This window comes from Dasypus novemcinctus, chromosome 6, assembly GCF_030445035.2.
Source record: "Dasypus novemcinctus isolate mDasNov1 chromosome 6, mDasNov1.1.hap2, whole genome shotgun sequence".
NCBI classification, from domain to species: domain Eukaryota; kingdom Metazoa; phylum Chordata; class Mammalia; order Cingulata; family Dasypodidae; genus Dasypus; species Dasypus novemcinctus.
The window spans coordinates 96,970,926-96,982,150 of NC_080678.1; the positions used below are offsets into that span (position 1 = coordinate 96,970,926).

General features: G+C 55.5%; 1 protein-coding gene across 1 annotated transcript; it reads left to right on the top strand.

Annotated features, from left to right (window-relative positions):
- Positions 1-270: 270 nt before the first annotated feature.
- LOC111759946 (uncharacterized) lies at positions 271-6,474 on the top strand. Its single transcript, XM_058299523.1, has 6 exons — positions 271-365; positions 451-529; positions 971-1,459; positions 3,982-4,008; positions 5,296-5,379; positions 6,421-6,474. The coding sequence occupies exons 1-6, from the start codon at positions 271-273 to the stop codon at positions 6,472-6,474; spliced, it is 828 nt and encodes a 275-aa protein (XP_058155506.1).
- Positions 6,475-11,225: the final 4,751 nt, after the last annotated feature.

Sequence of the window (11,225 nt, forward strand, 5' to 3'; positions counted from 1 at the left end):
GTCTCATTCCCCTGACCACAGCATAACCATGTCCTCAGAAGGACCACTGACGATGGGTTACACCCCAGGACGGGGTGCAGGTCATGAACATGGTTTTTTCTGGGGCACGCACTTCAGCCCATCTGGTTCCAAAGGGCTCCTGCCACTCGCTGGAGCGGAGCCCACGTGCCCTGTACACACGGAGGAGCCAAGGGAGCCCCCACATTGCTACCACTCACGTGGCACGTGGCCACACGGTGCCCAGACGATGCCGGGCTCCTGGGGCCGGCCATGTCCCTCAGGACCTCCAAGCCAGGCCGACCTCGTGCTCTGGGGAAGGAGAACTTGCCCCATTCTCTCCACTACCCCAGTGCCTTGCTGGCAAAGTCACTGCACCCAGGAGAGCTGGGGGCCAAGGTTCAGCCATGGGGGAGACCTGCTTGTCACCGGCCCACCCCCTCTGTGCTTTAGGAGGGTCTTCGTTGAAATCAGCCTCAACAAAGGCATAACCTTCATCGCCAACAACCTCAAATTCAGAGGAAAGGACTGCGTGAGTACTGGGTGGGGGCACCCCCATCACGGGGCCCATCGGCCCAGCCCTGATGCAGACACACTGGGGGGCAGCTGGCAGCCAGGGTGAGTGGGTGGGGCAGGGGTCCACCAGGACCAGAGTCCAGGCCTGCGGCTCCCCTGGCTGTGTGGGCCCCAGGGCCCACCCCTCCAGGTCAGGGTTCAGGCAGCGGGATGGGGCAGCCTCCGCCACACATGGCATCCATGGCCCTGGGCTCTGCCAAGGTGGTCTGGGCATCTGGCCATGGACTCCTGGCCCCCCTGGGGTCCCCCGAGGTGGAGTGCCTGAGGAGAGGAGGAGGCTGGGGTTGGAATGCCAGGGGACAGGAGCTGGGAGGGGGCCACCCAGCCCCAGCCCAGCCCTCGGCCACACCTGTTCTCTGGCAGCCAAGGCTGGATGGTGACGGTGGCCCTTCCACAGGGGGAGAATCCTGCTGCTAAACCCACCGAGGACAAGGCTGGGAACCCAAGCAAGGTCAACAGCCAGCACCTCATTGAGCAAACCCCTGAGAAAGCCCATGAGATGCCCCTGGAGGCCCCCCCAAAAAACCTCCCTGGAGAGGTCCCTGAGCAGGCCCCTGGAAAGCATCCTGAGAAGCCCCCCGCAAAGCTCTTCAAGCATCTTGCAGCCAGAGCCCTCGAGTGGCTTTCCAAGTACCACAGTGGTGATATGTACCGCAGTGGTGATGCGGACAGCAGCAATGAGCGCACTGACCAGGAGGGGACCCCCGAGGGCGAGGGCGGTGGTGAGGAGGCGGAGCCCCGTGGCTTGGAGATCCCCTTACCACCACTTGTTGAAAGCTTCATCAGCACCAGCAGCAGCGACTTCCCCTGGATCCCCGTGGTGGCTGGCGCAGCTGCCCTGCTCTTCCTCCTGTTGCTGTGCTGCTTCTTCTACCTGTGCTGTTGGGTGAGTGCCCCTGCTATGTGAGCAGGCAGGTGAGTGCCCCTGCTATGTGAGCAGGCAGGTGAGTGCCCTGCTACCTGAGCAGATAGGAAAGTGCCCCTGCTGCCTGAGCAGGCAGGTGAGTGTCCTGCTACCTGAGCAGGCAGGTGAGTGCCCCTGCTGCCTGAGCAGGCAGGTGAGTGCCCCTGCTATGGTTGCATCTCCCAAGACTGACCAAGGCTCAGGCTCCATCCCCCCTGGAGCCTAGAGGTGCCCTGGCCTCCTGCCCCACCTGCCATGGGGTGCTCACGGGGAGGCTGTGCATGCTGGGCCAGGCTGCTCTGGTGCCCACGGCCTTTCTAGAGGGGATCAGAGGCAAGTGTGCAGCAGGGCAGCAGGAGGACAGAGACGAGTGCTCCTGGGCTAGGAAGGAGGGGACTTTGAGAGGCTGGAGGACCGACCCGAGGGCTGCAGGAAGGAGGAGGAGAAAGTGGGGGCAGAGAAGGAGCAGGCGGGTCCCTTCCCAGGGAGTGCTCGAGGGAAAGCCTGCAGGGACCATCCCGCGAAGGGTTCTCTGCTTGGGGTGGCCTCAGCCTGCCTGGCCTGCCCCAGCCCTCCAGGGAGGGGCGGTGTCCCTGTAAGAAAGGAGGAAACTGAGGCTCAGAGGTAGCCCTGCCAGCCACAGCCCTGCAGGCATCAGTCTGTGCCCCGCGGCTCTGAGCAGGGTCCCCACCTCTCCCAGGGGCTGAGCCTGAGCCCAAACCGCACATTCCAGCACAGGTTATGTCTTTTTAAAAAATATTTAATTTTAAAGAAGCTTTATATTACATAAATGCTACATAAAAAATATATACATAAGGGATTCCCATCAACCTCACCGTCTCCTCCTCAATGACAACCTTCCTTAGTGTGGCACATTTGCTAAAATTGATGAACACGTATTGAGGCATTGCTACTAACCATGGACTCTAGTTTACATTACAGTTGACACTCTGTCCTGCACAGTTTCATAGGTTATGGCAAAATCTATAATGCCCTGTACCCATCATTGTCCTGTCCTGGAGAACAACTCCAATGTCCTGAAATTCCCCTCATGTGACACCTCTTCTTCCCTCCCCCTTCCCTAAGACCCTCTGGTGGCCACTGCCTTTATATCAATGATAGAAGTTCTTCCATTGCTAGACTAATGTCTATAATAGAATAGTAATAAGTCTACTTTAGTCCAGTGTTCATTCCCCAGTCTTGAGGATTTGATGATGGTGATGCAGGTTCTGATTGAGAGGGGCCCTGTTTCCCAGGTGGTAGGTGGATGTTACTCTCTTGCTTGCAGTTACAGACACTCTCTGTTCCTTGGGATGGGCGTTGTCCATCATCATCTCCTTGCTAGTTGTGCTGGATGAGTCCAATGAACTGGAGAGTAGGTGCTGCAACTCTGCTGAGATTCAGGACCCAACTGGCACATGGATGGACCAAAGATTTTAAGTCTCTGGAACATACATTTAATAAGTAGAGTGCTAATGATATTTCAAATAAAAGGGGCAGAGGAGCCTTGTTTAGGGAAACTATACAAGAGTCTAAGTCTGTTACACTGAGGAGCATAGATTCCAGAGTAAGGCCAGCTGATAGGGTGCCTAACTCCTGAGCTGCTCTGTGCTGCTTTTGGTGTTTGGGTGTCTCTAGCTCTTAGGAGCCCTGCTGTTTGAGGCATTGTTTACCATGGCAGTCAATGGGATCCTGCTGAGCCTGCTGAGATGTGCAGAAGTGTAACCTCTGGAATGACCTTCTGATTCACCTTGAAATCTCTAAGCCATAAAAACTCATTTGTATTGAATATTTCCCCCTTTTGGTCAAGGTCTTTGTCTGCATGCGTTGTTGGTTGGTGTTGGTAATAATCCCTTGGTGCCAGGGGGGCTCATCCACAGGCATCATGTCCCATGCTGGGAAAAGGATAGTGTGTTTATATGCTGAGTTTGGCTTTCAGAGAGGCCACATTTCGGCAACAAGGAAGCATTCAGGAGGTAACTCTTAGGCAATATATTATGTTAGATTATGTTTCAAATTCACAAGGAAAGGTCTGTAAGTACGGTCGTCAATATCGAGGGCCTGGCGTCATGGTCTCTCCTCCTTCACTAGGCACTGCCCTTGTACTTGGGAGATTCTTGCCATGCTGTTAGAGAATGCAGCAGCACTCCCCAGGATGGGAATTCAATATTCTTTTGGTTACTGTGTGGGTCTTCAACCATCCAGACAGTGAACGCTTGAACATATTCATATGCCTTCGAGGCATGCCCCAGGTGGACCCCTTCCCACATTTCTGTAACCTACAGCTTCTTTTAAAATAAAGTGGAAAAAATAAGGTCCTGGGGGAAATTATTACTGTATATACAAGACAACAGACCTTACAGTGATGAAAGACACAGTGTCTAAAAACTTTTTATATTATGTCAATTTTTAAAGTTTTTTTTGTATTTTACTTGTTATTTTAAATACTAGTATTATTTCATTTTCTTATTAATCTTTTTGGCTATGTCTTTTTAACTTTCTAGTGTAAAAGGGAGCCGGACCCATGTAGGGTAAGTCCTAAGTGCGTCCTGACTTCCTGTGAGCTCATCTGCCATGCACCGAGCCTCCCGCAGCCCATGGAGGTGTCCACTCCCACCCCAGGAGCTCCACCGCCTGTGCCAAGAGCCTGCAGAGCAGGAGGAGGGGGGCGCAGGTGTGGGGAATGGCGGCTGCTAGGAAAGCCAGGCGTCCCCCTTCCCGGGCTCCCACCAAAGGGGCAGTGTGGGCAGCCTGTGGGGGGTCTGCCATGGGCCCTCCTGAGACAAGTGGGGCACTTGAGCCCCTGCCGGCTGGCAGGATGGTACTTGCCCAGGACTCAGGGAAGCTTCTGGAAAAGGAGCCTCATGTTGCAAGGACCCAGCTCTGGCATCTGCCGTGCCCTTGTCTTAATCATGGTCTCCTGGTGGGCAGAGGGGCCTGGCCAGGTCAGCCCTTGGGGCCTGCAGGGCTGAGGGTGGGTGAGGGAGCTTGCCTGGCATGGAGCTGTGAGGCGCGCCCACCCGGGGGAGCCCAGGGCTGGGTTCAGGGCAGCAGCCGTGGGGCCAGGTGGGCCTGGGGTGGTCGTGCTTTCAAAGCTGGAGCCTGGTGGCTGAGAGGCATCCTCTGCCCATGCGTGGACCCCTGGCTGGCCCAGCATGTGGTGTCTTCATTTGCCAGGGCAGCTCTGACAAATGCCATGCACCAGATGGCTTAAACCTGGAGGTCACTGTCTCTGGTCTGGAGCGCAGAAGGCCAGCTTTCTCCCGGGTCTGCAGGGTTCCAGTGCCGGTCACTGCAGCCCTCGGGGTCCTTGGCTGGCCTCATGCCTCGGCCACATGGCGCCATCCTTGGTCCCCTCCATCCTCTGCTTTCAGGCTCCTCCTGAGTCACGTTTCCTCCTTCATGAGGCTCCTGGAGTGTACAGAGCCCCCGCTTCTCTTTGGCCACCCATCCAATAGTGACATCCTGGGCATGTCCTTTACAAATGGCTCCCCCCAGAGAGCACGGCTGCAGGCGTGAACCCCTCTCTTCTGGGGCCCTCGGTCCAGGCCCCACACAGGGCACAGCCTCAAGGCAAGGCTCTGCCAATGGGGGCATCAGATGAGGGAGGGGACAGGGGAGCTTTGCAGCACTTTGGGGACGAGCCAGATGCCGTCTTGTTTGCCCCAGAGGATGCTCCCTGGGAGCGCGGGTGCTGCAGATGGAATCCAAGATCCCTCACTCGATTGTTCCTTATTCACCCCACAAACAACGGCTGAGTGGCAGCACCAGCCCCCCCAGTTGTGCCCCCCTGGAGCAGATGCTTTCTCTTCCTACAGACAGTGTGCTGCAGCCCGCCGTGCCCCATGATGATTACCCGCTGCTGTGACTGCCCGGGCACTGGGCATCTGAGGCAAATGGAGGTGAGGAGGGCTGGGGCAGGGGAGAGTGTGATGGTTCAGGTGCAGAGGCCCTGCTGGAAGGCTCCACCTGGGGGAGTCCAGGGCCCGGGGCACTTTGCTTCCTCCCTGGGTGCTGGGGGCCAGGGGAGGGCACGACGCTGAGGGTCAGTGTCCCAGGCACTCCAAGTCGATGGAGCCCAGCTGCCCCTGCCTCACCTGGTTGCTGGGTGCTGGCAGGCAGCCCACAGCAGGCAAGTAACCGGTTACCACCCAGGTTTCCTTAGCTCGGGGGTGGCTCAGGTTTCAAACCCCAGCCAGCAGTGGAGGGTGAAAAACAGCCTGAGCCACAAAGAGGGGTGAATGAGTCAGAGAAATAGAGACGTGCTGAGCAGCCGCTGTTAGCACCTTCTCAATTCTCTGGAGACACCGCAGCTGTGCCCGGCCCAGCAGCAGCCTTTTTGGCAGAATGAAGACAAGAGCTGCTGGCTGCGTGGCTGGTGACACGGGGTGCAGGGCTGCAGGGAGGAGGAGCCCCAAGACCCCATCCTCAAGTGACCAGTGCTGGGCCTTGAGTCCTGGGAACCCAAGTCTCAGCCCTTCACCCCTCCCTGGACACGCTGCTGTCCACCTGGTCAGGAAAGCCCTGCCAGGCCAAGGGTCCTGGGGTGAAAGGGCCACCTGGAGGACAAGAGCCCCAACCTCCTCCTGGCCGGGCCCCTCCGTCCTGCTTTTGCATCTGCTCCGTGCTCCTCTGCAGCCCTGGAAAGCACTGGAACAGCCAGCCCTGCTCTTGTCCTGACACAGTGACTTGTTCGGCCTGATTGGCCCAGACCTGCCCCACCCTGTGGCTCAGGCCAGCCAGGTGCTGCCCTCCACCGGCCCAGGGTCCTTCTGGACTGTTCTCTGCCCTTCCCACCCCCATATCAGGAACCTGCCCCCGAGCTGGGCATGGGACCTCCCACCTGGCCCCTGCCTGCCCCCTCCTCCTCCACCCCGGCTCAGGCCTCCCTGCCCACCGTGGGCTCCTGCCCAGCTCCCCGCACCCCCCGACTGCCCCCTCAGGGACCTCTCCTGGCTCCTGGTGTAGCCTACCCGACCTGGGAACTTGTCCCCTAAACGAGCCACTGACCCCCCATGCCAAAAGGGTGTCTTGTTCCAGATTCTGACACTTAGCACAGCGACCACCATCCCAGCAGGCACGCAGGCCACCAGGCTCCACTCCCGAGCTCATGCGGGTTCTTGGGGCTCAGCGGGGGTGCCTGACCCTCTCTGGACGCGTCGCTCAGCTGTGCCGCGTCCTCATGCCACGTCTCCTTTGCAGGGCAAGCTGAACCTCCTGTGTGCCCTGTTGAGTCGGCGCTGCACCCCAGTGCGCCTGGTGCGGCCCCCGTTCCAGTGCACGGTGAGCAGGCGTGGTGCTGCCCCCATGGTGGGCCGATGCCCCAGTGCTTTTCCCTCGTGACACCTGCCCACAGACAGGGGCCCAGCCCTGGGAAACAGCCTCAGGAGCATGCAGGCCCCAGGGGCCGGCCGTGGCTGCCCATGCGCTCCTTCCCTATGATCTTGGATGGGCGTGGGACTGTCCATCCTGGCGGCTGAAGGGCCACAGCCAGAGTCAAGGGCAAGGGGCTGCAGAGCAGGGCCGACCACCGGCTCCAGCCCTCCTGGCCCACGAGCCCCCTGCGCCTGCAGCCCTGGGGGTCAGCTGGCTTTATGCCTCCCAGGAAGTGGCCTCCCATGTGGGGGCCTCTGGGTGCAGCCCCCACGGGCTCTTCCAGGTAGCCACGGTCCCCTGGAGTGGGCTCCCCGGCACAGGGGGTAAATGGCAGCACTGCGTATGCACCTGGAACCAGGGCGGTGCTGCGCCCATGGTGGACCTCCTGGGCAGCTGCCCTCAGGGGGCCCTACAGTCCTCCCCTCCAACCCCTCCTCCAGCCCGAGCCTTGGCGCTGTGGTTATGTGCAGTTGTAAAGACCGGGAAGCAGGAGCACAGAGAGGCTCGTGCCTTGCCCCACCTCACACAGCCACTGCAGGGCAGGGATGGACCGGGACCCGGCAGCCTGGCTCCGGAGCCCAGGACCCTCCTCGCCCTGCACTGCCTGTGCTCGGGTCAGCACTTGGGATCTCGTGTGGTCATCCTACATCACCTGGCAGCTGTGCCCACATGGCTGCGGGCCCCCTGACCCGGCCTGCTGTCCACCCTGCGCGGCCTCCCCTGTCATGCTTTGTGCAGGTGGGGCAGGGGCCCTGGAGGTGCCCAGCCCTTGACCACCGTGTCTGTGGCTCCGGTGGCACTCCAGGACTGCTCTGGGCTGGGGCACAGGCTCACTCTGGGCACGGGCCGAGGCCCTGAAGGTCACTCACCTGGCGTCCTCACCTGGGCGCAGGGAGGCAGCCGCCCACCCCTGGCCAGCCCTCACCCCTGGCCTGGCTGCCTCCTCTGCACCTCCCAGGTGTGGAGATAGAGGCTCCACCTCAGCGAAGGGCTGGGTGCTGCAGGGGGCAGTTCCTCTCCCCGCAGAGCCCCTGGCTGGCCCACATCTGGCCGTCAGGTGGTCCCTGGGAACACCTGGAAAGCATGTCTCTGTGTGGACTGGGCTGTACATGCAAGGCTCTCGCGGGCACTGGTGTCTTGATTTCCACCCCATGTCCCAGCAGACTCCTTCTCCACGGGAACCTGCCTGTGTTTGTGGGCCTTGGTTGGAGCATGTTGGAGTGGGTCTGAGACTGCACGGGTGCCCAAGGGGCTGCTGAGTCTTGTTCTTCTCATCCTGCCCGTGATGGAGCTGGACCAAAGGGGGCACAGATGTAGGGCTGGGGAAATCCTAATGTGACAGTGTCCTTCCACCAGTGATCTTTAGAAACGTCTCTGCTCGTGCCTCTGGACTGTGATGGCACCTGGCTCCCCTCCCTCCCACTTCCCCAGGAGATCCAGAAACAGAGTCCAAGCCCCAGAGCCCTGGACCCTGAGGCTCCCTAACAGCTCTGCCGGTCCCTTCAGGAAAGGTCCTGAGCTGCACAGTAGCGAGCTGAGGAGACATAATGGTAGTTGGCTTCACTTGGCAATCGCTGATGGCCGGAGAGGAAGGAGAGCCGCCCCTCCCAACCTCACATCCCTTCACCCCCTCATGCCCATGCCACGGACTCAGGATCTCTGCAGCCCCCAGAGGGCTCCTCTCCTGGGTGGAGTTGTCCAGGTGCTTACATCTGCCCCTCTATCAGCACCTGTTCAGATCATTCCAGGGTGCCCCTGCCCAGGATGGGCATGATTGGAGCGAGAGACTGCAAGTGTCCCATAGACCATGCCCTGAAGGAAAGGAGAGGGACCTGCAGCCCTTGGGGAGCACCAGCCCCAGAATCAGTTGCTCATGTTCTGGAATAAATGAGTGGACATAAAGGAGCGAGAAACAAAGATAAAGATTCTATTCTATGCCCAACAGCGACAAAACCCAAAGTTCCCGTGAATGAGTAGAACTCGATGGATGTTATCCCAGGGTGGCATGCTCTGGGTGAAGAGAGAGGCAGCGAGTCTAGAGAGAGTGGGAAATCAACATGAGCTTCATCAGCCCAGTGGTCAAGGTGCTCGTGATGATACTTAGTGTTGGCGCAGAGAGAGGGTGGGGGACGGACACCTGCCTTCCCTGCAGGCGTCAGTGTGGACAGGATCGGCTTTCTGAAGCAGTTATCATCCAGTGCCTGGGCCTGTAGATGCAGCACTCTCTGTGGATGGAGGGATAGATGCATGAATGGGAGGATGGATGGCTGGGGTGATGGGTGGATGGGAAGATGGAAGAGTGGGTGGATGGATGGATGGATAATGGACGGATAGGTGGGTAGATGGAGGTGTGATGGATGGATGAATGAGCATTTATGGTTGGACAAGGGCCTGCAATGATACTTTTGGTCATTTCTCTGACACCAAGAGGCATGTTTGGATCTGGCATGTATGAAGGCACAGAAAGCCTCTTTGGGGGACAATTGTGGAAGGATGGAAGGGGTTCCTGTAACATTTTCAGGGGTGACCATAGGAAGAACTTTGTTTAACCAGTTATTACTTGTGTAAACTTGGCCTAGTTTCTTAACCTCTCAAAGCCTCACTTTTCTCATCTGAAAAACAGGGAAAAATAATAAAACTCCCTTGTCCTGCAAAATACAATGGTCACACACCAAGAAGGTCCGGGCAGGAGCCCCTCCCCAGCCCAAGAGTCGCAGTCCCCAGGACAGATGAGTAGAGGGCCTCGTGGCTCAGGGTCAATGCTGGGGGAGAAGTGCTGTGTTGCAGGTAGGATTGGGAAGTCCCAGGAGGCACAGGCATTTTATTTTATTTTTTCATTGATTGAAATACATCACTCATACATAAACATACATAAACAGTAAATGTATAATAGTTGTGAACTTATAAAACAAGCATATATGACATCAAACAAACATATATAACATCTCGCCCTACCACCAATAACTTACATTGTTTTTAAACCTTTTCAACTAATGATTAAAGAGCATTGTGAAAATATTACTATTAAGCAAAGTATTTTTCCCCTAACCAATCTGATTATTATCTTTATATCATTTATATATGAACATACATAAACAATTAAGTGTATAGTAAAAGTCGTGAACTTATAAAGCAAACGTACATGACATCATACAGGGGTCCCATACATCAACCCTCCACCAACACCTTGCATTGTTATGAGATGTTTGTTACAAACTATGAAAGAACACTGTCGAAATCTTACTACTAACCATAGTTCCTATCTTACATTTGGTGTGTTTTTCTCCCAACCCACCCTATTATTATTTTTTAAATGTATTTTTTATGACAGAAGTTGTAAACCTATAACACAATCATGCACATGTGCAGAATTCCCAAACAAAGCACCCCTCCATCAATACACCACAATGTGGTGTGTCATTTGCCACAGATAAAATAATATCATCTGATTACTGCCATGTCTATAGTGTACATTTGGCTCACATTTTCCATACTGCCTCAGATTCAACACAGTGTATCTTTTGCATTGATGCAAGAATATCGTGTTGTTACTACTAACCACAGTCCATAGGTCACTCCAGCCATACCTTTCCCATGCTTCTCCACATTCCCATTGCCCTGCAGTAGTGATATACATTTGTTCTAGCTAACAAATGACACTCTTGAATCTGTACCATCAACCGCAGTTCTCATCCACCTCTTGGTTTACTGTGCTACCCAGTTCCTAGATTATTCTCAAGCATTCTGTCAGTGGCATTTACATAACTAGACTACCATTTTCAGTCACATCCCCATTTATAAACTAGCTGTTACTGTGTGTTACCATCCACTCTATACATTTCCACAATTTTACAGTAAAGCTAATTAAAACTTCTACATACATTAAACATCAGTAGTCCACTCAGTTCTTCCCTTATCTCCTTTAAGAATCCACCACCTACCACCAGGTCTTGTGCTACATTCAGCTCACAATAGGTTGGCTTGAAGGGAAGGCAACACAGAAATAAAGGTAGAGACACAAGAGGGGAGAGAAACCTGAGACCAGGGGACTCACGGCTTATGGAACTGACAGCCTCAACCCTGCTTTTCCCATTGCATTTTTGGGACATTACCAAGCAGTTGTTTGCTATCTGAACTGCAACATCATTTACAAAAACAGGAAACAACTGCAACATCTAAGAACAGCTACATTTAACAGGTGTAACATTTACAGTAACAAACAGGTAAGCCAGTTTCCCACAACAGTCTTGAAGATATTTTCCAATAATTTCTTCCAGAAGTTTCATGGTTCTTGCTTTTAGTTTTAGTTTTTTGATCCATTTTGAGTATGTGTCTTGGAGTTGGTCTGTTTGGATTTTTTCAGATGGGAGTT